Raw genomic sequence first — 25,589 nt, 5'->3', positions numbered from 1 at the left:
GGGTCACTTAAGCCATCAGTGATCTCAAATTTAAAGCCCAAGGACCGAAATTAGCGGAGTTTGGTCTTTCTGTGCTGCACAGAGAAGACAAGGTAGTTAGCAGAGGCAGTGCCCTATCTCGGCTTGGGGTGGCATCATCTACCTGTGAAAAACTTGGAAGATGACCTTCTGATGTGCACTCATGACACGGCAGGCGCAGAGCACTGTGAACGATTCTCAGTTTAAACACAAGCCTAGATTATACTAATAACAACAGTGGCATGCAAAAGTATTCGGTCCCCATCATCATTTTCCGCATGACAAAAGACTTGCACACATATTTATCCCTTCAGTATTTTTAATGTGAACGCTTATGCTGTATGAGTACATTTCCATTTTCTGTAGATATTTACCAGAAGGAAGGAAACCTCCAAAGTGACAATAACAGCCTTCATTATTTTGGTATGTAAGTATGTTCCAGTTTTGCAGATTGTTCAGGAGGGATTCTTCTTGGCAGAATCGATCGAGACCCTCTCCGTTGGTGGGATGGCGCCTCTGGACAGCAGTTTTCAAACAGTGCCACAGATTCTCAATATGGTTAAGATCAGGGCTTTGACTTGGCCATTCCAGAACATTCACCTTTCTGTTTTCGAGCCATTCTAGTGTCGTTTTGGCCTTATGCTTAGACCCCTTGTCATGTTGAAAGATGAATCTTCTCCTGAGCCGTAGGTTCATAGCAGACAGGAACAAGTTCTCCTGCAGTATTGTGTGTGATTTGTGTCCATCCATTGTTCCTTCAACTCTGACAAGATTCCCAGTCCCAGCATCTCCGTAGCATGATGCTGCAGTCATCGCCATATCTCACCCTAGGTCTGGTGTTTCTTGAGGCATGGCCGGCCAGTGTTAGTTTTACGCCATACATACACCTCTTTGACGTCTGGTCATAAAGTTCTATTTTGGTCTCATCTGACCGTAAAACCTTCTTGCACATCTTAACTCATGCTTTGTAGCAAATGCCATACGTGCTTTTCTGTGGACCTTCTTAAGGAATGGCTTCATTTCTTGCTCCCCTCCTATAGAGGCCTGTTTAATGGAGAGCTCTTGAAACTGTGGACCCCCCTGGACCTTCACTCCAGTTTCAGTCAAAGAGCACTGCAGACTTCTGAAACTGACGGTTGGATTTTTAGTTGACATCCTGATCTGATGTTTAGTTTTCACTGATGGCCTGTTCAAGTAGGAGTCGGGGTGCCATGATGAACCTTCCACTTTCTGATGATGGATCCAGCAGTTCTTAATGGGACATTGAAACTCTTTGATATTTTTTGTAGCCCTTTCTTGCCTGGTGCATTTCAGTGACTTTGTTTCTCACATCAGCAGGACGCTCCTTTGTCTTCATTTTTGCAGTGATTGTTCAACAAAGACAGCGGCCTTACAAAGGGGCCATATACAGGACTCACAAGTCGTACCTAATTATGTTTCATTATGACTGCCAAATGATTCATTTGTCATATGCATAAACCTGGAGCTTCTGAAACACAGAGGTTTAAATTCTTGCTCAAACACAAACTTTGGAGGTTTTCTTCTTCTTCAGTTAAATATCTACAGAAAATGGAAATGTATTGTTATAGCGTAAGAGTTCACATTAAAAATACTGAATGGATAAATATGTGTGCAAGTCTTTTGTCATGTGGAAAGTGATGATGGCTTTCAAGGGACTGAATATTTTTGCTGGTACACATGTAAGTGCCGCTTTGTTAAAACACACAGAGATCAAGTGACAAGCTGATTAAACACAAACACGCGGCCATTGCTTCAGTCCTGCACTGCACTCCTGCTCCTGACCGCCTGTCCCCCTCCACACAATAATCGTATTTCTTTGTGCTTTTCACCTCTCTACTCTGTTTGTACCTCCTGCTTACACATCACCTGTCTTAAGAGAACAATCACAAAAATCCTTTAAAATGAAAAGAACCAAATTTGAGATTATTTATTAATAACTGAAAAAGTAATGGATTGGTAACTTGATCAGATACCTGAGTCAATGGCGCTCATCACAAGTTATTAAATAAACTGAAATATGCGTAAAGTTTTGTGTTTTGTTGCGTTTTGTTCTGCCCCATTGTCATTGGAAGATCGTGGCATACGAGTACCCGCTGATGAAACGTCCCAATAAATGACAAGTGGTCTCTCTGGATTTCATGTTGTATAAATATAAATAATAAATGCATAGCCAATAAATAATTCCCATTGCTGAATAATTCAGACTTTAAAAATCACTCTTTTTTATTTTTTTTTTATTTTTATGAAACATGAAACTCTTGATTCTACTAACAATGAATAAAGAGGAGAACTTTGCTGTCCGGGTGCAGCACTGTCACCAGCATACATGGATTCTCACTTGCCAGTTGTGCCAGTTTAGGAGGCTGTTTGCCCTCTGGATGAGAGAAGAGGCTTCTTGGGCACATTGGCTTCACGCCGATGGCAAAGACCTTTGCCTAATAATGCATGTCATCAGCAGCACAGGACTTGGGTTCCTCCTCCTTCACTTTTTAGTTCAGTTCTTTGTAGCCCCCTTCACCTGAGGTCCATGGGTAGATCCAAACGCAGTCTTAATTATGGAATGAATACGGACTTGTTTAAACAGACAACAAAGAAAAGTGGCTCAATACTGATACATTGTGGCACGCGGCTGGGGGTGGTACCCAGCCGGGATGCCCAGGAGGACCGGAGGAGGGCTTGTGCCTTCTCCAGACCACGAGGGGGTGACCGCCCTGGTTGTGTTCGGGGCCACGGGTAGAGGGCTTGGAAGCCCAACCCTGTAGGGGCCCTTAGTCACTGCCAGGAGCCACCCCAATGCCTTGGGAGCCCTGGTCCTCAGCACTTCTGCCACACCAGGAAGTGCTGGGGGGAAGAGGATCAGGGACACCTGGAGGGCTTCCGACTACATAGCTGGTACTTCCGCCACACGGGGGTGTGTCAGTGGAGGCTCCTCAGGAAGCACAGTATAAAAGTGGCCGCCTCCCTCCATTCGAGGGCAAGAGTCGGGTGGAAGTGGACGGAGCTCGGAGGAGAGGAGTGGAGGTGGTCTGAAGACTGAGAAGGCATTATTGTGCGGCCTGGACTTAAAGGGGTGATTGGTGCTGAGGCACTGGGTTTGTGCACTTACTACTTGTAATTAGGATTGTAAATAAACGTGTGTGGAGAAAGATCATGTCTACCTGTCTGTGTCTGGGCTGTACCCTACAACATATACAGTAAGTAGAGCCCGAAAATATCTGTTCATTAATCCATTATTGAACAATGGCCAGCTGACAACAGAGAAGAAGAAACTGCAATCAGCAGTGTTCCTGGAGAAATTAAACCTCTGGGGGGGTCCATGGTGTCCACCTCTTCTACTTTGGTGGCTAGAAGGAAAAACATCAAACCATCTACTTAAAAAAAAAAACTTCTACATGATGGTGTGCTGGGGTGGCAGCATAAAGATGAAAGACGCCTCACGCCTAGACAAACTTGTTAAGAAGGCAGGCTGTATTGTAGGAGTAAAGTTGGACAGTTTGACATCTGTGGCAGAGCGACGGGCGCTGAGCAAACTCCTGTCAATCATGAAGAATCCACTGCATCCACTGAACAGGATCATCTCCAGACAGAGGAGTAGCTTCAGTGGCAGACTTTTGTCACCGTCTTGCTCCACTGAGTAGATCGTTCTTATTCTTGTCTGCTTTTTCATTTTTTCATTTTTATTACTATTTAATTTAATATTGTTTCTTTGTATCAGTATACTGCTGCTGGATTATGTGAATTTCCCCTTGCGATTAATAAAGTATCTATCTATCTATCTATCTATCAATCAACTGGATGAGCCAAGAGTTGGCATGAAGAGCATGCAACACAACTCTGGGTCCGGGCTTTTCAGATCACAACATCCTTGTAGTTATAATAATAATTCTTTACATTTATATAGCACTTTTCTCACCACTCAAAGCACTCCAGGGAGTGGGGAGCCACTTCAACCACAGCTAATGTGTAGCATCCACCTGGATGATGCAATGGCAGCCATTTTGACACCAGTATATCACCACACATTAGCTGTTAAATGGTGAAGAGGTGAGAGAGAGACAGTTAGATATGGGGGATAATTAGTGGCCAGAATGACTTGGCCTTGGACATCAGGATACACCCAACTCTTTATGAAGGATGCCCAGGGATTTTTAATGACCACAGAGAGTCAGGACCTCGATTTTATGTCTTAACCGAAGAACGTTGCCATTTTTACAGTACACTGTCACTACATTGGGACATTGAGATCCATTTTTAGACCATGGGGTAAGCACCCCCTGCTGACCTCACCAACACTTCTTCCAGCAGCAGCCCAGGCTTAGTAGAAGTTCATTTGCTTGATTTTGTATTATTGAAGCGTACAATCAGTTCTATTGTATTGTAAAATCTTACACGGAGTGATTTCCTTTGGTATCACAAAAGTGAAATTTCTATGTGTTCTGCCAAAGCCGAATGACTTCATTTCAGGATTGGAAGATAAAATAAGAACAGAAACAGACTATGCGCCGTGGTGAAAACCAGACAGACAAATCTTTTGCCAAGCCAGAAATGTGAGACAAGAATCAGAATCATAAGGCAGAAAACCGACAAGGAGAATACAGAGAAAGACACTTAAACTCTTTTAGAATTATCCCAACGGTGCAGAGTTAAGTAAAGTTGTGCCAATGACATCACACGAGCGCTCTCCTGGAGAACTCTGGGAGGTTACCTCGGGAAAACGGTCAACACGAAACTCACCATAATGGCGCAGATTCACGGTACTCCAGCACTTCCCTGGTTTTTATCACCTTAAATTCTTCTTCTTTTGCATTTTTAGTTGAACGATGAGTATTGAAATCGAAAGCTGCCGTTACAATAATGAGTTACCTTTTGTCACATAGCTCAGATTTATCAATCTTCTCATTTTGTTGTATGTTTTTTTGAAGTTCAATCTTAATGTCACCTCATATTTTCTTTTGTTTTCTTTTAGGCATTCCAATGCTAAAGATTGTATTTGAAGGATATGAGCATCTGTCATTGATATCCGTCCCTTTGCTCATATACCATCCTGCACAGATTCTGTTGGGGAGTGTCTTAGTTCCTACGATAAAGTCCTGGATGACCACAAGGCAAAAGGTAAGGGGCACAGCATTAAGATGCACTTGTGACTGGCACTGTGCTCTAGTGGTGGAAGTGCTGGCATGTAAAAGTGAAAGGCTGCTAGTTCAGTCCTCCTTTACCTAACTGTAAAACATTTAAAGTATGGGATTCGTTTGGTGCCGCATGAGTCCGTAACCATTTGTTGACCTGACTGATTTACTATTCTATGTTACACATTAGTGGACCTCCTTGAAGGCTTCTCCTCTAGATGACATTCTGTTTTGGTTTTATTGTGATATTGCAACATCAAAAGGACAAAAAGAAGAGTGGTCAAAACCCAAAATACACAAAGACAAGACCAGAGCTCCAAAGGCAAAACTCACCCTAGGCAGCCTTGCCCCAAACTCAGGTAGCTGGCTCTGTGGCCTGCACAGGCCCAAAGGGGTTTAGGTTTTTACAGCAAAAGGCTGCTGGGACTGAAGTCACCGAGGTGGTCAAAAAACTCCTTGGTGGCAGGGCCCCGGGGGTGGATGAGATACGCCCGGAGTTCCTTAAGGCTCTGGATGTTGTAGGACTGTCTTGGTTGACACGTCTCTGCAACATCGCATGGACATCGGGGACAGTGCCTCTGGATTGGCAGACCGGGGTGGTGATCCCCCTCTTTAAAAAGGGGGACCGGAGGGTGTGTTCCAACTATAGAGGGATCACACTCCTCAGCCTCCCTGGAAAAGTCTATTCGGGGGTTCTGGAGAGGAGGGTCTGTCCGATAGTCGAACCTCGGATTCAGGAGGAACAGTGTGGTTTTCGTCCTGGTCGCGGAACAGTGGACCAGCTCTTCACCCTTAGCAGAGTTCTGGAGGGTGCATGGGAGTTTGCCCGACCGGTCTACATGTGTTTTGTGGACTTGGAAAAGGCATTCGACCGTGTCCCTCGGGAATCCTGTGGGGGGTGCTCTGGGAGTATGGGGTACCGGACCCCTGATAAGAGCTGTTCGGTCTCTGTACAACCGGTGTCAGAGCTTGGTCCGCATTGCCGCAGTAAGTCGAGCCCGTTTCCAGTGAGAGTTGGACTCCGCCAGGGCTGCCCTTTGTCACCGATTCTGTTCATAACTTTTATGGACAGAATTTCTAGCGCAGCCAGGGTGTTGAAGGGGTCCGGTTTGGTGGACTCAGGATTGGGTCACTGCTTTTTGCAGATGATGTTGTCCTGTTTGCTTCATCAGGCCGTGATCTTCAGCTGTCTCTGGATCGGTTCGCAGCTGAGTGTGAAGCGGCTGGGATGAGAATCAGCACCTCCAAATCCGAGAGCATGGTCCTCAGCCGGAAAAGGGTGGAGTGCCCTCTCAGGGTTGGGGAGAGATCCTGCCCCAAGTGGAGGAGTTCAAGTATCTCGGGTCTTGTTCACGAGTGAGGGAAGAATGGAGCGTGAGATCGACAGGCGGATCGGTGCGGCATCCGCAGTGATGCGGGCTCTGCATCGGTCTGTCGTGGTGAAAAAGGAGCTGAGCCATAAGGCAAAGCTCTCAATTTACCAGTCGATCTACGCTGCTACCCTCACCTATGGTCATGAGCTATGGGTAGTGACCGAAAGAACGAGATCGCGAATACAAGCGGCTGAAATGAGTTTCCTCCGCAGGGTGTCTGGGCTTTCCCTTAAAGATAGGGTGAGAAGCTCAGTCATCCGGGAGGGGCTCAGAGTAGAGCCGCTGCTCCTCCGCATCGAGAGGAGTCAGATGAGGTGGCTCGGGCATCTGATCAGGATGCCTCCTGGACGCCTCCCTGGTGAGGTGTTCCGGGCACGCCCAACCGGGAGGAGGCCCCGGGGAAGACCCAGGACACGCTGGAGGGACTATGTCTCCCGGCTGGCCTGGGAACGCCTTGGGATTCTCCCGGAAGAGCTGGAAGAAGTGGCGGGAGAGGGAAGTCTGGGCCTCTCTGCTTAAGCTGCTGCCCCCGCGACCCGACCTCGGATAAGCGGAAGAGAATGGATGGATGGCTGCTGGTTCATCCCTCCTTTATCTACCTGTAGAAAATAAAAAGAGTATGGGAATTAATATGATGCCGCGTGAGCCCATAACCATTTGTCTACTTGACCGATTCATTATTTTATGTTACAAATTAGTGGACATCCTTGAGGTCTGCTTCTCTCGATGGAGTTCTGTTTCAGTGCTATTGTGATATTGCAACATCAAAAGCTCAAAAAGTAAAGGACCAGGCCAGGTTCCTCCTCTAGCTGGGGTTCAGATCTTTGTTTTAAGTCTTCTTTGTTCAGGTTTGATGCTTTAGTTTGTGTTAGAAGTTATGAATTGCGTTAGAGATTTAATATTATGTATTATAATAGCTTGGTGTATTGTTTGGTTTCTTTGTGTATATGCTGCTTTTGTTATGTGCCTTGTGTTTTGTGGTTGGTCCCCCAAGAGGCGGGGCCACCTGCCAGTCACCACTAGGAACTGCCCCTATATATCAGGAGGGTCTCCCACAGTTCCTGGCGGTTCAGTTTTATTGTGATTTATTGGATTTTGACCTGCTGTCCTGTCTTTGGATTCTTGTGTTTGTGATTTGGTGTACCTTGGATTACCTTTCCTGGCAACTCCTTTATGCTTTTCGTGCTCTTTGGGTCTTTAGAGTGTAACAGAGAATTTTGTGAGAATAAGATCTTTTTTATTTTATGACAATCCTGCATTTCCCTCTTATCTAGCCTGAGTTTTGACAGTAAATCCCCCTCTAGTTGGCATTATTGGAAATGCTTTTGGAATCATTGGAAATCTTCAGAGCTGTGAGACTCCAAGTCATTACAACCATGACACCAAACGGAGCTTGAGCAGTTTGCAAAAAAGAATGAGAAAAATGGAAGATACAGACATGGACAAGTTTGTCTGTTCCCTTGCAGCTCATTGAAAAAGTGCTTCCTGCCTCTTGAAAAGTGATGACATGAAAAGCAATTGTCCCCTGCAGACCTGCACGCCTTTGATATGTCATTAAGTAAACCAAAGCAAGTGTGAAAAGAGATCATGTATTGCTTATTCTACAAAGATCTTCTATATAATGGCCAGGACACATTTTGTTGGGACCCCTAGAAAACATCCTAAATAACTGAATTTGAGTGATTTTTCAAACTCGCTGTTTTTTTGAATTTGTATCACACACGTCTCCAATTGTGCAATCAGTCATTCGGCCGATAGAAATGGAGAAAAGTCGTCACTCTGCTGTTTGGTGTCATCATGTGTCCCACACTGATCGTGGACCACAGAAAGCAAAGAAGAGACTTGTCAGAGGAGGTCAAAAAGAAAATGACAGACAAGCATGTGAAAGGCAAAGGCTAGAAGACCACCTGCAAGCAGCTTGATGGGAAGAAGTTGAAGGTTCATGAGACTGTAGCACAACCTCCCTGGATTCGGCCTCAAGAGGAAAATTAACAGCAGAATGGGCAGAAGGATAATGAGAACAGTAGACAAAAAACCAAGGACAACTTCTAAAGAGATACAAGCTGAACTCCAAGGTCAAGGTCCATCAGTGTCTGATCTCGCCAAGCATCGTTTCTTGAGTGGCAGTGGGCTCAATGGAAGAAGACCCAGGAGGACTCCACGTAAAAAAAGCTGAGCTGCAGTTTACATACTGACGAGCTACAATGCTTCTGGGAGAATGTCCTTTGGACAAATGAGACACAAATGGGGCTTTTTTGGCAAGTCACAGCAGCTCTATGTCCACAGACAAAAAAAGTGAAGTTTTCAAAGTCAGACATGGAGGAGGCTCGCTTATGTTTTGGGGTTGCTTTGCTGTGTCTGGCACGAGATGCTCGGTACGTGCCGAGAACAATGAGATCTCAAGACGTCCTGCCCAGTGTCACAAAACTCTATCTCAGTCGCAGGTCACAGACCCTCTAACAGGATAATGAGCCAAAACGCACAGCAAAAAGCACCCAAGAACAACAAAGAACAAAATATTAGACTGTCCTGAAGTGGCCTTTTGAGAGCCATGATTTGAATCCTATGGGAAAGAACTGAAGCGTGCAGTCTGGAGAATGACCCGCTTCAAAACTGACCCAGCTGGAGCAGTTTGCTCAGGACGAGTGGGCCAGACAACCTCTGGACAGGTGACAGAAGTCATTTTAGAGTTACATGAATCACTTGCGTGCAGTAACTGCAAACTCTAAAGGTGGTGGAACCAAATATTAAGTGAAGGGTCCCGTCATTTTTGTCCATGCCATTTTCATTTACGTCCTTATTTGAAATGTTCTGTTGAATCGAAACTCTAAAGCAAAGTCTGATTTTGTTGAATACGAAATCAACAATGATGAGCGCCAGTTACTTTTCTCAGTTTCAAGATATTTCAGAGAATTGTGGGGGCTTCTTTTTTGTGGATTTGTACCAACAAATTTGTCCAAGCTGATAGACAGATGGAGGGACCCACGCGCACATAGACTTCAGCTGTCATTGCCACCATCTTCTTAATACTGACTTGAAGGAGGTGTGTAGTGAAGAATTAAGTTGGTTCAGGATTAAATTACAATCACTACACACATCCGGTCAGAGATGGATGAAGACGTCCAAATTCTATTTATTCATTTCTTCCAAAGTTATACAAATGTGAAGGTATGGTCTAAATAAAATAATTAACATAAATTAGCTATCTCAGTGTTAACATTAGTTATTAACAGGGTACTTTATTTATCCACTAGATGGCGTACTACACTCGAGATAACATCCATATCAGGAAACTGCTAGAACAATAAAACAATAAAGTATTTACTCAACTTAAATAAGTAAATTATTCTTAACATACAGTGGGTATAGAAAAGAATCGAAATATTCCCTCTTTTTTGCTTTTCAGACTTCTATGAAAACACACAAACCAATATTTTTTCCAGCTTTACTTACTCAATGCCATCTCTAACATCCACAGCTACAGTTCAGAAGAATTTTAAAGAATCAACAACATGAATATTGAGATTAATAAAGGATCCCCCCACCACTTCTAAGCTCAATCAGGTGTCAGTGCCCACCCTTTCCATTGCAGACCATGGTTGCTGGCTGTGATCAGTTGTAATCAGTGTGATTAGTGAAGCTGTTCCTGGAGCGTTCATTCCCTTGCTTGGCACTGCAACTGACAGCAAACAACTGACTATGGGTGGCCAGCCACTTTCAAAAGATCTCAGGGATTGAGTTTTCGACAGACATGAGGCTGGAGATGGAGACAAAAACATCTCAAAGGCTTCATCAATCCCAAGGAGCTCAGTAAAGTCCATCATAATGAAGTGGCTAGCATTTGGTACTCCTAGGACCCTCTCTGGATCCTCCAAACTGGATGAAAGAACAAGGAGGAAACTGGTAAGAGAGGCTACCAAGAGGCCAATGGCCACTTTGAAGGAGTTACAGGATTTTTTGGCAAGCAGTGATTATTGTGTGCATGTGACAACAATTTCACAAGCGCACTACAATTGTGGCTTGTTCAGGAGGGTCGCACTTCTCAAGAAAGGCTTGTTTGAGCTTTGCCAGAATGTACCTTGAAGATTCTGATGCCAGGTGGGAAAAGGTCTTATGGTCAGAGGAGACCAAAATCAAACTATTTGGCCTCAATAACAAATGGTCCACCAATGCAGCTCGCCATCCACAACACACCATACCTACAGTAAAGCATGGAGGTGGCAGCATCCTATTGTGGGGGGGCATGGGGCTCTCATTAGGGTAGAAAGAAAAATAGATGGGACAAAATACCGTCAAATTCTTGAGGAAAACCTGCTACCCTCTGCCAGAAAGTTGAAGATGGGCAGAATGTTCACCTTTCAACATGACAATGACAAGAAGCACACAGCAACATTGACCACACAGTGGCTGAAGGAGAAAAAAGTGAATGTCCTGGTGTGGCCAGTCAGAGCCCACTGAAAATCTGTGGAAAGATCTGAAGATAGCAGACCACCAACGCTCACCAGCCAATGTGACCAAACTTGAACAGTTAAACTGTAAAGAAGAGTGGGGGGCAAATATCACACAATCTAGATGTGCAAAGCTGATAGGGAAGAATCAACAGAATTAAGGCTGCCATTAAAGCAAAAGGGGGGTCAACAAAATGACATTGACATGGGGGGGTCCTTTATTCATCTCAGTAGGTCTTGTTTTTGATGTTTTATAATTTTTCTGAACTGTAGCTGTGATATCTTTCACTTGGATGTTATGCGTTGCATTGAGTAAGTAAAGCTGGGAAGAAATATTTTTTGTGTGTGTTTTCAATTAAGCCTGTAAAGCAAAAAAAAAAAAAATGGGAATATGTCAAAGAGGGGATTCTTTTCTGTACCCCCTGTATATACATATTATACATGAGGAAACCATAATACTGTAATTCTATAACAAACAGGTTATAGGTGTGAAACTCCAAATAGCGTCTGTTCAACCATACTTTAGCTTCCTGAAAACGTCTATATTTTAGAAACTGTACTAATATATATATATATATATATATATATATATATATATATATATATATAAAGGAGAGTTGAAATCCGAGAGACTGTGTTTGTGGAGGGATTGAGAGTTCAGGCGGGTGGGGGAGTCACGTGATCATCTCCCCTCCCATTCACGTCATTTCATTCACTTCATTTCGCTCCGAGCTGAGCTCCGCAGCTGATGTGGTCTTGCCGTTCTTTTTCCTTGTGTTTAGTCCTCTCTCCTTTACTGATTTACTGTTTACTAGACGCAGTACTTACTGAATAGTATTTTTTCCTTTAGTGTTTCTACTTAGTGTTTCTTAGTGTTTAGTAGACGCGGTGTGCCGTGTTCCCGGTGTTGCGGTTTACTGTTACTTTCTACTTTGTTTTTGTACTTTAGTGTTTAGTAGACTTTTACTTTATCTTATTTACTGTTGTTCCCGGCAGTGTTGCCCTTTTTTACTTTATCTCATTTAGTGTTGTTCCCGGTGGTGTTGCCATTTTTCCCATTTCTATTTTTTATGTAGCATGTTCACGAATTAGTCAAAGAGAAAATGTATTTATTTTGGCTCCAGGAGGACAAACCAAAAATGTTGTATATAAAGAAGCTGTATAAGTCGCATGTAGATACATAATTATTCCAACTACAGCGACTGCAGCGAAGCGCACAAGGTCTACTAGTATAATATATATCCAAATTACAAACTTAAACACATAAAGGGTTAGGGTTACTTTAAGGACAAACAATTAAATTCCATTTACTTTATATATAATTACGCAAAGTTTCATGTTTACCAAATGAAGCTCCTACTGTACTGTTAAGATGCCAGCAAACTAATCTACAGTAAGGTTCAAAGTGAAGCCCTGTGATTGGCCAAGTTCCTACTCAGCACAGGCCAATCACAATAACTAATAATTCAAAGTGGACAACAACTAATTAAAGGGAAACAACACATAAATACTATATTGCCTTTTCAACAGGGCGAATGCTGTTGCCTTCAATTTTTTTTTGCGTTTCGGATCTGTAATTAATTTGGCTCATTTTGCTGAGATCTTCGACATTAAAGATTTTTTTTTTTTAATGTTGATCAGTGTCAGGAAAGCCAGCTTCAGCCCACTGTGATTTAATGTTGTGTCACAATAAAATCCGAAAACTTTCAAGGGGGTGAGGACTTTTTTCAGGCGCTGTAAGTATGTGACACGCGTGATGATGAATGGCTCTGATTTGAATGATTTCTCTTCGCAGGCTCTGAAAATGATGAGACACCAGCCCGTATAACTGGATGGACGGCTTCTTGTCGAGAAGGATGTTTCACGTGTCAAACATAACAATGCAGACGGAGACGTGCATTTTGAAGAATTGTGTTATTGTATTCCATCTCCGTGGGAGGGGATGACTACAGATAAGTGCCTTCAGCTCAGAAGAGGACCACAGTGAAAACCAGCCAATTTGATGATACAAGGCGGTTGGCTTCACAAGCCTTTGTTATGCAAGCAAAAATATGTATATATAAATCTAATTTTTATATGGTGATATTAAAGTTCAGTTTTGGGGCCATACAATCATGACATTGCCAAGTATTACAAACTGGGTGGACAATAAGAGGGCGGAAGACTTTAGGGAGATGATTCCAGGATAGGTGTTCTGATTGAGAGTTTTTATATTGTTAATTGACTTATTTTATTAAAATATATTTTACTTACTGTCACTTGACTTGACACTTGTTCTTCCTTTCATGTAGAGTGGCTACCATCATTTCTGCTGGGTTGTTTTGCAAGTCACGACAGCCTGAAGCGGCTCAGCTAGAAAACAGCATGGATGCTGACTGAGTGACTGTCTTTGTTTCTCCAGCTGGCTCCTTTGAACGGCCTGCTGACAAGAAGAACGAAGTAGAGATGGGAGACGTGTGAGTTTTTTGACCAAGAAAGGAAAAAAAAAACCACGTTCTCAAGAGACTAAGACTACGAAAACCGGAGGATTAAACCGTTGTCGTAAGTCGGACACGAGTTTAGAGGAGTCGTTTACTGGAACACAGGAGCCAAAGTGTTTCTACTGAGAATCACCCAAGTCGAGAAAGCTATGAATTGTCAACCAGAATGGCGCAGGTCAGATTTGTAACCTTGGACAAACTTTTAGTGGTGCTGTATTGGAACTTATTAATTTCATGATGTTGAATGTGACACCTCTTGGGAGGAGGACGAGGTCCTTAGCAGCCCATCACTGGTCATCTTATTTTCTCAAACATTGTTGGTGATGATGATAGACACCTTCAACAACAACATTTATTTCTACAGCACATTTTCATACAAATGATGGAACTCAATGTGCTTTACATAATGAAGAAAGACAACAAAGACTAAATAAGAAAATAGAATTAGGAAAGACTAATTAACATAGAATAAAAGTAAGGTCTGATGGCCAGGGAGAACAGAAAAAAACAAAATAAATAAATAAAATCTGCAGGGGCTCTGAGGCCCCAAGACCACCCAGCCCTCTCTAGGCATTCTACCTAACGTAAATGACCTCAATCAGTCCTCATGGTATTCACGGTTCACGTGGAAGAACTTGATGATGACGGTCATGTGGACTGATTACACGACTGATTTCAAGCTGATTGACAGCATCACGTAGGAATCTGGAGAAGCATGAAATGAACTTTTATTGAATTTAGCGTGTGGAGTCTCTTTGTGATGCTGACACAGTTTGCTGGTTGCATTGAGCTTAAAATGATTTGCTGTAGATTTTCATTTGCACTCACCTTCTGATGCAACAATAGTCGGTCAGCATTGACAGATTCCACTTACCTCTGGTACTGCTTTTCATTGTTGCAAAGTCCCGGTGAAACCTTTCACCACACTCATCGCTGACTTGCACCAAGATTAGCAGGGAAGACACCCAAGTGTGAACACGGTAAATGAATCTTTACCAACATATTACACTTTATGATTCTGTATCTTTGAATCATGTTGTCCACCAGCAGGACATAGGCTGATTTTTGTATCAGTATACTGCTGCTGGATTATGTGAATTTCCCCTTGGGATTAATAAAGTATCCTATCTATCTATCTATCTATCTATCTATCTATCTATCTATCATATAGTGCTTTTCACATCTATCTACAGTGGGTACGGAAAGTATTCAGACCCCCTTCAATTTTTCACTCTTTGTTATATTGCAGCCATTTGCTAAAATCATTTCAATTATTTTTTCCCTCATTAATGTACACACAGCACCCCATATTGACAGACAAAAAAAATAATTTTTGAAATTGTTGCAGATTTATTAAAAAAGAAAAACTGAAATCTCACCTGGTCCTAAGTATTCAGACCCTTTGCTCAGTATTTAGTAGAAGCCCCCTTTTGAGCTCATACAGCCATGAGTCTTCTTAGGAAAGATGCAACAAGTTTTTCACACCTGGATTTGGGGATCCTCTGCCATTCCTCCTTGCAGATCCTCTCCAGTTCTGTCAGGTTGGATGGTAAACGTTGGTGGACAGCCATTTTAGGTCTCTCCAGAGATGCTCAATTGGTTTAAGTCAGGGCTCTGGCTGGGCCATTCAAGAACAGTCACAGAGTTGTTGTGAAGCCACTCCTTTGTTATGTTAGCTGTGTGCTTAGGGTCATTGTCTTGTTGGAAGGTAAACCTTCGGCCCAGTCTGAGGTCCTTAGCACTCTGGAGAAGGTTTTTGTCAGGATATCCCTGTACTTGGCCGCATTCATCTTTCCCTCGATTGCAACCAGCTGTCCTGTCCCGGCAGCTGAAAAACACCCCGACAGCATGATGCTGCCACTGCCATGCTTCACTTTGGGGACTGTATTGGACAAGTGATGAGCAGTGCCTGGTGGTCTCCACACATACCGCTTAGAATTAAGGCCAAAAGTTCTATCTTGGTCTCATCAGACCAGAGAATCTTATTTCTCACCATCTCAGAGTCCTTCAGGTGTCTTTTAGCAAACTCCATGCGGGCTGTCATGTGTCTTGCACTGAGGAGAGGCTTCCGACAGGCCACTCTGCCATAAAGCCCTGACTGGTGGAGGGCTGCAGTGATGGTTGACTTTCTACAACTTTCTCCCATCTCCTGACTGCATCTCTGGAGCTCAGCCAAAGTGATCTTTGGGTTCTTCTTTACCTCTCTCACCAAGGCTCTTCTCCCCCGGTAGCACGGCCAGCTCTAGGAAGGGTTCTGGTCGTCCCAAACGTCTTCCATTTAAGGATTATGGAGGCCACTGTGCTCTTGGGAACCTTAAGTGCAGCAGAAATTTTTTTGTAACCTTGGCCAGATCTGTGCCTTGCCACAATTCTGTCTCTGAGCTCTTCAGGCAGTTCCTTTGACCTCCTGATTCTCATTTGCTCTGACATGCATTGTGAGCTGTAAGGTCTTATATAGACAGACAGGTGTGTGGCTTTCCTAATCAAGTCCAATCAGTAGAATCAAACACAGCTGGACTCAAATGAAGGTGATCTCAAGGATGATCAGAAGAAACGGAAAGCACCCGAGTTAAATATATGAGTGTCACAGCAAAGGGTCTGAATACTTAGGACCAGGTGATATTTCAGTTTTTCTTTTTTAATAAATCTGCAACAATTTCAAAAATTCGTTTTTTTTTTCTGTCAATATGGGGTGCTGTGTGTACATTAATGAGGAAAAAAATGAATTTAAATGATTTTAGCAAATGGCTGCAATATAACAAAGAGTGAAAAATTGAAGGGGGTCTGAATACTTTCCGTACCCACTGTAGGTAGATAGTGCCTTTCATATCTATCTATCTATCTATCTATCTATCTATCTATCTATCTATCTATCTATCTATCTATCTATCTATCTATCTATCTATCTATCTATCTATCTATCAGTAGTTGCCAACAACATTCTTGAATGTCTTCCATGTGATTTTCTCCGGCCCCACTTGCAGATCTTCCAAAGCCTAGTTTGTACTTAACGTGTTCATGCTAGGCATGAGGGAAACTGACGTCAGATTTGGAGACACACTTGTACACGGTGCTTTTGTGTGCATTCATGTCACCAAATCTGACATCAATTCACCACACGGCCCTCACACCCAGCATGGACATGTTAAGTACAAACTAGGCTTTGGAAGATCTGCAAGTGGGGCTTTTGCCACATGCTGCGTGTCTCCAAATCTGACGTTACTTTCACCAGGGGCCTTCACGTCCAAAATGGAGGTGTCAAGTAAAGTGGAACATCGGGTCATGACTGTAATTCATTCCAAAACTCATTTTAATGACTGTAATTCATTCCAACCTGATTTGGTTGTGACCCAAAATCATTTCACCCATAGGATTGTATGTAAATATAATTAATCCATTCCAGACCGTATGAGCTGTATGTAAATATATTTTTTTTAATTATTTAAAATTTTTAAGCACAAAAATAGTTAATTAGACCATAGAATGCGCAGCGTAATAGTAAACTAAATGTAAAAACATTGAATAACTCTGAGAAAACCTTAAACAGGGAAAACTAACATTGCAAGAGTTCACGCTACAGCCTTACAAACCGCTCGCTGTAAACACTTTTTTTAATGAGTTTTAAGCACAGGGAGAAAAAAATGAACATTTGAAAAATCCGTAATTTATACAAAAACTAACCATAACCAAGAAAACTAACCTTGCATGAGTCGAGTTCTGGCATGAAGGAAGTGAGCAGGAAGCTGGGTGGAGAGGAGATTACGGTTTTGAGGTGAAGTCCCTCGGCGTGATGCACGTCTGACCGAGAACAATGTACTTACAGGGAGAGACTGAGCACGTGCGGAAATCATCGGCGAGTACGAACCGGAAGGGAAACTGGCTTGTCCGTCACCCGAGTGTGTGGTAATGACCAGGTGCAAAAGTTTGGCAAACTTTTTAGTCGTAACCCGATTTGTACGTGGTCCGAGACGTTCGTGACGCGAGGTTCCACTGTATAAACTAATCTTTGGTAGATCTGCAAGTGGGGCTTTTGCCAAGTGCTGCACATGAAAATTTTTCTAACTGCGGACACAGTGCCCGCGTAACTAAAATGGTGAATTTCAAGGAGAGGTTGGTGACAAGAGTGCCAGAATGATGAATGAAGGGCTCAATATGACGCAACAGGTCATCAAAATGGAAGGACAACCTGCAAAAATGTTTGAATTGCAACTGCTCATCGTGTAGGTCTCCCACTCATGAGAACATTACACGCGCCCTTCCTTCACCACCTTTTGGTCTATGGGTCTGACATTCTATCTTCATCTTTTCTTCCTCTTAAAGTCAGTGACATTGACTAAACACCATAATTTACTGACCAAGAATGGTCCGCATCGAGTAGAATTGTGTTTTGGTCACTCACTGAGTTTGCGCAGGCGGCACGATAGCCAAGTGGTAGCGTTGCTGCCTCACAGTAAGCAGATCGGGGTTTGCGTCCCAGGTCCCTCCCGGCTTGGAGTTTGCGTGTTCTCCTTGTGTCTGCGTGGGTTTCCTTCAGGTCCTCCAGTTACCTCTACCAGTCCAAAGACATGAGATTAGGTGAATTGGTGATCCTAAATTGGCCCTAGCGTGTGTTTGCCTTGCAATGGACTGGCGACCTGTCCAGGGTTTGTTCCTGCCTTGTGACCTATGCTAGCTGGGATAGGCTCCAGCAGACCCCTGCGACCCTGTTCAGAACAAAGTGGGTCGGAAAATGACTGACTGCATGTGCGCTTTGTGGTTCAGTCTGCGCACCGGCTTTATGTGGCAAGTGTGAACCTTGTCATTGATGACGTGTCTGATTTGTGGACTAACAAAAATACCTTCCTTACCCTCCTTGGTGTTAAGCCAGAGCATTACGTGGGCTTGGAATTCTACAGAAATAAGGTCGAGCCTGAGTCGGACACGGGGTGACGCGTAATGATCCACTTTACGATGTTAACTTTACAAATAATTTTTGAATTCTTCACTAAACTAAACAGATCTACCCACTGTGCTCCCATCTTCATGTACTGCAAGACCCTCCACATAGTCCTCTCTTTATTTAATTCCAAGTGTTTAAATGGCTGTCTGGGGTGTCACATATTAAATGGATGTTGTCACCTGTGAGAAGTCACTCAGGGTCCCACCATTGTCCATTTCACATCCACACATGCATTAAAGGACACTAATGAAATCAAACAAATCACCAGGACCAGATGTTAATTACCCTCGAGTTCTTAAGGAGGTTAGAGAGTACAGATTGAAACCCTTGACGCATATTTTTAGGAAGTCACTGCTCACTTGAGAGATTCCAGAGAACTGGAAAATGGCAAATATCATCCCATTATATTAAAAGGGTGACAGGGCAGATCCAAGCAACTATAGGCCAGTAACCTTAACATGGATCAAAGGAAAATTAATGGAAGGAATTATTAAGGATAAGATTGAGCAACACATGGCAAGGACAGGAGTTATTAAGAACAGTCAGCATGGAGTCAGAAGAGGGAGGTTGTGTTTTACTAACATGTTGGAATTCTATGAGGAGGCAAGAAAAGGATACGATCAAAGTGGAGCTGATGAGATGATTTATTTTGACTTTCAGAAAGCATCTGATAAGGTGCCACATGAGAGGGTGGGCATCAAACTGAAAGAAGTGGGAGTTCAAGGTGTGGTGTGTCGATGGGTGCAGAATTGGCTCAGACACAGGAAGTAGAGGGTGATGGTGTGAGGACCCTCATCAGAACTGAGTGACGTTAAGAGTGCTGGGGCCGCTGCTATCTTTAATATATAGAGATGATTTAGATATAAAGAACAAGCTGGTTACACTTGCAGATGATACCAAGATAGGTGCATTAGAAGATAATTTGGAATCTGTTATATCATCACAGAAGGACTTGGACAGCAGACAGGTTGGGCAGATTTGTGGCAGATGAAATTCAATGTCACTAAATGTAAAGAATTACACATAGGAAGTAAAAATGTGAGGTTTGAATACACAATGGGCGGTCGTAAAATCGAGAGTCCACCTTATGAGAAGGATTTAGGAGTCATATTGGACTATTAACTGCCTGACAGTGTTCAGGAGGCTAACAGAATGTCAGGTTATATAGCGCCTTGATGTGTGGAGGTTCTGCTCAAGCTTTATAACACACTGGTGAGGCCTCATCTGGAGTATGGTGTGCAGTTTTGGTCTCCATAAAGATATAACAGCACTAGAGAAGGTCCAGAGAAGAGCGACTTGGCTGATTCAGGGCTACAGAGGATGAGTTATGAGGAAAGATTAAATGAGCTGAGCCTTTAGAGTTTAAACACAAGGTGATTAAGAGGAGACCTGAGTGAAGTGTTTAACATTATGAAAGGAATTAGTGCAGTGGATCGAGACGGTGACATTAAAATGAGTTCATCAAGAACACAGGGACACAGTTGGAAACTTGTGAAGGGTAAATTTTGCACAAACATTAGGAAGTTTTTCTTTACGAACGATAGACACTTGGAATAAGGTGACCATGTAGTGTGGTGTACATTAAGACATTAGGGACTTTCAAAACTCGACTTGATGTTTTCTTGGATGAGACAAGTGGACAGGACTGGCGAGCTTTGTTGGGCTGAATGGCCTGTTCTCGTCTAGTGTGTTCTGATGGGCATCTAAGGATTATTGTGAGAAAAATAACTTGGGGTTGGTGAACAGCAAACAAGTCGTTGGCTACATTCACACGACTTTGTTTTCCCTTAAAGATGTAGACATTAGTCTCTATTTTCGCCTTTCATCCGACACTACATTGCCATTTTTAACACCCAAAAATGGAGACTTTTGAAAACAGTGGACACTTCAGAAAACGTCAAAAGTAGTGTTGTAATGTCGAGTTTTTTAAATGCAAGCACCAGTCACACTCTGATTTATGATGTGGCCCTTCTCTGATTGGTCCTGCTCATTAACACGTCTCGTCCCCTGATTGGTCACCACAGTCCAGGATACCAGATAGAGAGGAGTTGCTTTGGTATGTCAGCAGCCACACCACCTACTCTTCAGAACAGGACATCCACCTGAAGCTAAGCCTGTTCAGGTCCGTCCAGTACTTGAATGGGAGACCAGCCAGGAGAAGCTTGGGTTGCTGCTGGCCAGCAGGGGGCACTTTCCCTGTGGTCTGTGTGTGGATCCCAAAGCCCCATTGCACTGGACTGGGATACTGTGCTGTAAAAATGGCACCATCCTTTCAATGGGATGTAAAACCGAGATCCTGACTCTCTGTGGTCTTTAAAGATCCCTGGACATTCTTCGTAAAGAGTGGGGTGTATCCCGTGGCCTGGTCATTCTGGCCCCCTAATCATCCTCCATCTCTAACTGGCTCTCTATTGCTCTCAACAGCTCATGTGTGGTGAATGTACTGGCACAAAAATGGCTGCCGTCACATCAACCAGGTGAATGCTACACATTAGTGGTGGTTGATGTGGCCCCCCACTTACTATCTCTATATATAATCTTCATTTGGATCTTGATCTTTGTTTGTCCGCGAAAGAATTAGAAGAAGAAGCACTAGATGGCAGTAGAGAGACAGCTAAAACATAGGCATTGCATTAAGAATCTCCTGCAGGCTTATACTACTTAAGACTGTAGTACGCCAGTCACACCTCAAAACACAGACATTCAAACTAAACAAATTGTTGTGCTTTAAATTAACTAAAGAGATCTTCATTTAGATCTTGATCTTTGTTTGTCTGCGAATTCCACGCATGCGTAGACCACCGTCCAGTTTAGTACGTTGTTGTTACTCATGGATGTCAACAATGTGCCGGAATAACGAAAGGGGTGGTGGACAGTGTTACGCTGGTTAGCTCCTGAGGCCTGGTTAGAGAATGAGACTGCCGAAGATAAAAGGTACGTGCCTATGTAACATATGAGTGAAAGAAAGGCCGTGGGTAAAATGAATGACAACGTAACAGCACGTTCCGGAAATTATTATTGTTATGTTGTAGCCGGCGAGTGCTGCACGTCTCACAGTTGTACCGTGGCTTGCTCACATGTCAGTGAAGTGATCTCTATTTATATTTTAAAGAGCCTGGATACCTATGTGTCCCCCTTTTATAACCATTGATCCGTGTATATTGCCTTACTCTTTGGATTGCCACAAAGTAACCTGCGAGATTGGAGAAAGGTTGAGAAGACATTGTGAGAGGAAACGACAGCGTCGTGAAAACGAGACGGACTGTGAACGGACAGAAGCAGAAATGCTCCTACACCACCACATAATTACGATTCGGACAGTGATTCAGAGTAGGCCGTTCCTATCGAATCAATGTCCAAGGGTTTTCTTTTGTAATTTTGTTTCCCTTATAAAAAATCATAATGCTGTGCGACGAAGGGCCCAGTTCACGACTGGCAGCCGCGTTTAAACAGGGAGCCCTTCACAGACAACTTTAACACGCGCAACGTAGTTTGGCGCACATGGCTAGTGCTATATAAATATAAAGAATTTTTATTTTTATTATTTCCATTGTTGTTGTGCTGCTTATCTTTATGCATCTAAATCGCATTTTGTAGAGACTGAATGCTACGCAAAAGGCAAATAATTTAGCAGTTGCTTGAATTTTGTGTTGAATCCTGTAGCCAGGATCCTTCGAGGATTTTTTTGCTGGTAACCAATGAATGGCTACACCATACGTGTCTTCGGTCGTGTCAGTGTGGGCAGAGAAACCTTTTCTAAAATGATGTGAAAACGCTTGGCTAAGAACGAAACAACACGACTGGGAGTCGGCATTCATTCTACTGGCCGCTGCTGTCGGAGTCAACAGGCCTGACACTCAGTGAGCAAAAGCCATGAAACGGGGATCTCTCTGGGGACCCCAACACTTTGTCCTGTTCTGTCTGTTTTTTTTTTTTTCCTCATATCTGTTACACCATCATTCATGAAAATAGAGTTTTGCTGAATAGTTTTATCTCTCTTGAACTTGCAAATCATAGAAGTTTTAAGGACAAACGTGAAAGCTGTTAGCCGTAAGACAAGCGACTGTCGAATCGATCAGACCGGCTTGTGTAATGAGAGCGAAACGAGAAACTGCACTCAAGTGAGCCGAGCTATAAAGCAAAAACACGGTACTGTTCTCTTTTATAACAAAGACACTTTCTTTTATTCCTTATGTAAAGTTCAGTTTTATAATTATAAACGCAAAAACTTGCCGTTAAATAAAGTGGCATCTGACATTTAAACAGCTGGTGCAAGAGCATCAGTTCCACAGCGACGGGAACGCATCCACAGGTACAAAGTGAGACGCAAAGTCATCAAAACAGCAAGAAAAAGGGCTTTCGGGAACTTAATAAAAATCAAATGGTTAATCTTATATATAAATGTCCACACGTGGAAGTGTATGTGTCCGTCTGTCCGGCCCGGAAGTGAGAGGTGGAGTCGGGGTAAGAGCTCCGCCGCCGTGGAAATCAAAAATTGCTTAGCCGCTAATAACACAAGCGATGCAAGCACGTCGGCAAAACGAAACCTCAGAAGAAATGCAAAGTCGCTAAGCCGCTGACATCGGCCAAACGGTATCCCTTTTACTTTTGCATAAGCGATGCGAGCACGTCAGCAAAACGAATCCTCCCAGGAGAGAGACGCCCAGAGTAGTTCCTTTCAATTACCGTATATACTTGCGTTTAAGTTCTCCCACAGATAAGTCAGAACTTGATTTTACCGTATAATTTCCAGTATTTTATAGTGTCGTTCGTATAAGTCGAATGTGGAAGACTCCCGCTATTGGTCCAAGAGATTACGATATGCTAACACCCACCTGAGAGAGTCACCACGGGGCACACGGCCTCTTGTTTCTATGTGCTGTGTCGGCGTGTGCCCCTCAACTCTCGCTCTCTCTGTTGTGCCTAGGTGACCACCCAAGCTATTCTGAAGTGACGTTTGCACTGTTTTGTGTGTTTTGTATCTCACACCCTTATACACCTTTATGGTAATATGAAGCTGGTTTTAAATTAAAAGTCGTTGAAATAACGGAAGAAATTGGTAACTGTGCTGCTGCAACAAAATTCAATGTATCTGAGAAACTGGTGGGAGATTGGAGAAGGCAAGAAAATGTAAAAAAAAAAAAATGAAGTGTCACATTTTTGAACGAGCGTATAAGTCGGGGTCTGATTTTATGATCGATTTTTCAGGTTTCAAGACCCGACTTATACGTGAGTATATACGGTACCTGACATCTCTACATTTCAGGTTTTTTTCTAGGACCCCAGGCTTTTTACAGTACAGGCTTACACAGCTAATATTTTATAATCCTATAATCCAAAAACAAAAATCTAAATCCAAAGTCCTTCTGTCATGAACCAAAGCTGTTTTAAACTTATTTTGGAAGAAATGCATTTTTCTTTATTAACCTAAGAACCCCACAACCAGCCCAGGAGTAAGCAGGTTAGAAAATGACCGACCGACCGACCGGCTGGCTGGCTGACTTTCAGGAAGGTTCTGTTTCTTCGGGATCCTCTGAGGTTCAGTGGATTCTTTATTTAAGGCCTTTGGTTATTGCTGTTTTTTTTTTATTTTGCATTTCTAAAATTTCACAATTCCTTTTTGTGTACATGGTTGCCCTGCCAACTAAAAATAAGTCACATGTGTGGTCACATGATCATAGCTCTGTCTCTCAAGAACCACGAGGTTCAGATGGAGAATGCGACATTCGATTGACACAAACCCACTGGTTAGACCCAAATGAGTTATCACGTAGCTGCTGGGCACAAAGAATTTTCAGTATGCGCCAACTACAGCAGATTTATTAAAGAAAAAATACATTTTACTTGTGAGATTTGCTCAATATGTGCGGCACGGTGGCGCAGTGGGTAGTGCTGCTGCCTCGCAGTTAGGAGACCTGTGGGTTTGCTTCCCGGGTCCTCCCTGTGTGGAGTCTGCATGTTCTCCCCGTGTCTGCGTGGGTTTCCTCCCAGAGTCCAAAGACATGCAGGTTAGGTACATTGGCGATCCTAAATTGTCCCTAGTGTGTGCTTGGTGTGTGTGTGTCTGCCCTGCGGTGGGTTGGCGCCCTGCCCAGAGTTTGTTTCCTACCTTGCACCCTGTGTTGGCTGGGATTGGCTCCAGCAGACCATATATATATAATATATATATATATATATATATCAATGTATTAGACGATGGGAAACTTCGGCAATCCGTGAAGCACACACCTATGAAAAACTCTTCTTCCTCCAAAGTTGCATCAGGCATGATGTAACTCCAAAACCCAATAGAGCACACTGACTTAGCCCACCAACCCATGTCATTTTTTTTACTATATATTGCCTTTGTTTCTTGTAAGTCTAAGTATTATCCTCTGGTGAAGGGGCTGAAAGCTCAGGAATAAAAACCTACTTTTGATATGTGATTCATTTTCTCCCTTTGTGGATCTCCAGCTGCATACTGTGTGTGTGTGTATATGTATATATATATATATATATATATATACATACATATATATATATACATACATACACACACACAGTGGTGCCTCGTACTTCAAACCCAATTCGTTTCAGGAGGCCATTTGAACTCTCCTTTGCCCAAAGTTCGAATCAGTTTTCCGCATTAGAGATAATGGAAAGTGAATTAGTCCATTCCCAGACCCTAAACAATGCCCATCTCGATAAACTTAAATAAATACACATAATTTAAGGTAAAAATAACAGAATTAAATGCCCTACATAGTTGAACATGAAAACAATACAATAAAATAACTATAATAAAATGAAAATTGCATTAACTGTACCTTAGTGAGGAGTGATGATGTCCCGTGTGGCTAGTAGAGGGGAAGACAAAGGTTACTGTTTGGAAAGGGGGCTCCTTTTTCACATCAGTTGTCGATACTACAGTACAACCTTCCTCTTAGGCTTTGTTGCTTCCACACTCTTCTTGGATGCTATGATTCATAGATTGGCGTTATATCTCTTGTGACACTAGAGGGCACTGTCGCTTCTCTAACCCGACAGACAGACGCTTAAGACACCAAGTAAACGAACTACGGAGTATTTTGATTCTTTTTCTTCCTTTATAAATTGTGCCCCTAAGCACCACAGCCACCATACTCATGCAAGTAAATACAATACTTACTCCCAGTATGTTTCCTCCACTCCTCCAAGCAAGCCCT

General features: G+C 43.0%; 1 protein-coding gene across 1 annotated transcript in view; it reads left to right on the top strand.

Annotated features, from left to right (window-relative positions):
* The window catches only part of LOC120528520 (sodium/bile acid cotransporter 7-A-like), a 292,565-nt gene extending 279,321 nt beyond the window's left edge, over window positions 1-13,244 (top strand). The window contains exons 8-9 of the mRNA XM_039752698.1: window positions 5,006-5,151; window positions 12,782-13,244. Coding sequence (XP_039608632.1) covers window positions 5,006-5,151; window positions 12,782-12,814 — 179 coding nt within the window. The 3' untranslated portion in view covers window positions 12,815-13,244. The remainder of the gene's footprint in view (window positions 1-5,005; window positions 5,152-12,781) is intronic.
* The last annotated feature ends 12,345 nt before the right edge of the window (window positions 13,245-25,589 follow it).

This window comes from Polypterus senegalus, chromosome 4 (genome assembly GCF_016835505.1).
Source record: "Polypterus senegalus isolate Bchr_013 chromosome 4, ASM1683550v1, whole genome shotgun sequence".
NCBI classification, from domain to species: Eukaryota; Metazoa; Chordata; class Cladistia; order Polypteriformes; family Polypteridae; genus Polypterus; species Polypterus senegalus.
Note: the sequence above shows the minus strand (reverse complement) of the source record. Positions and strands in the feature narration are given on the sequence as shown.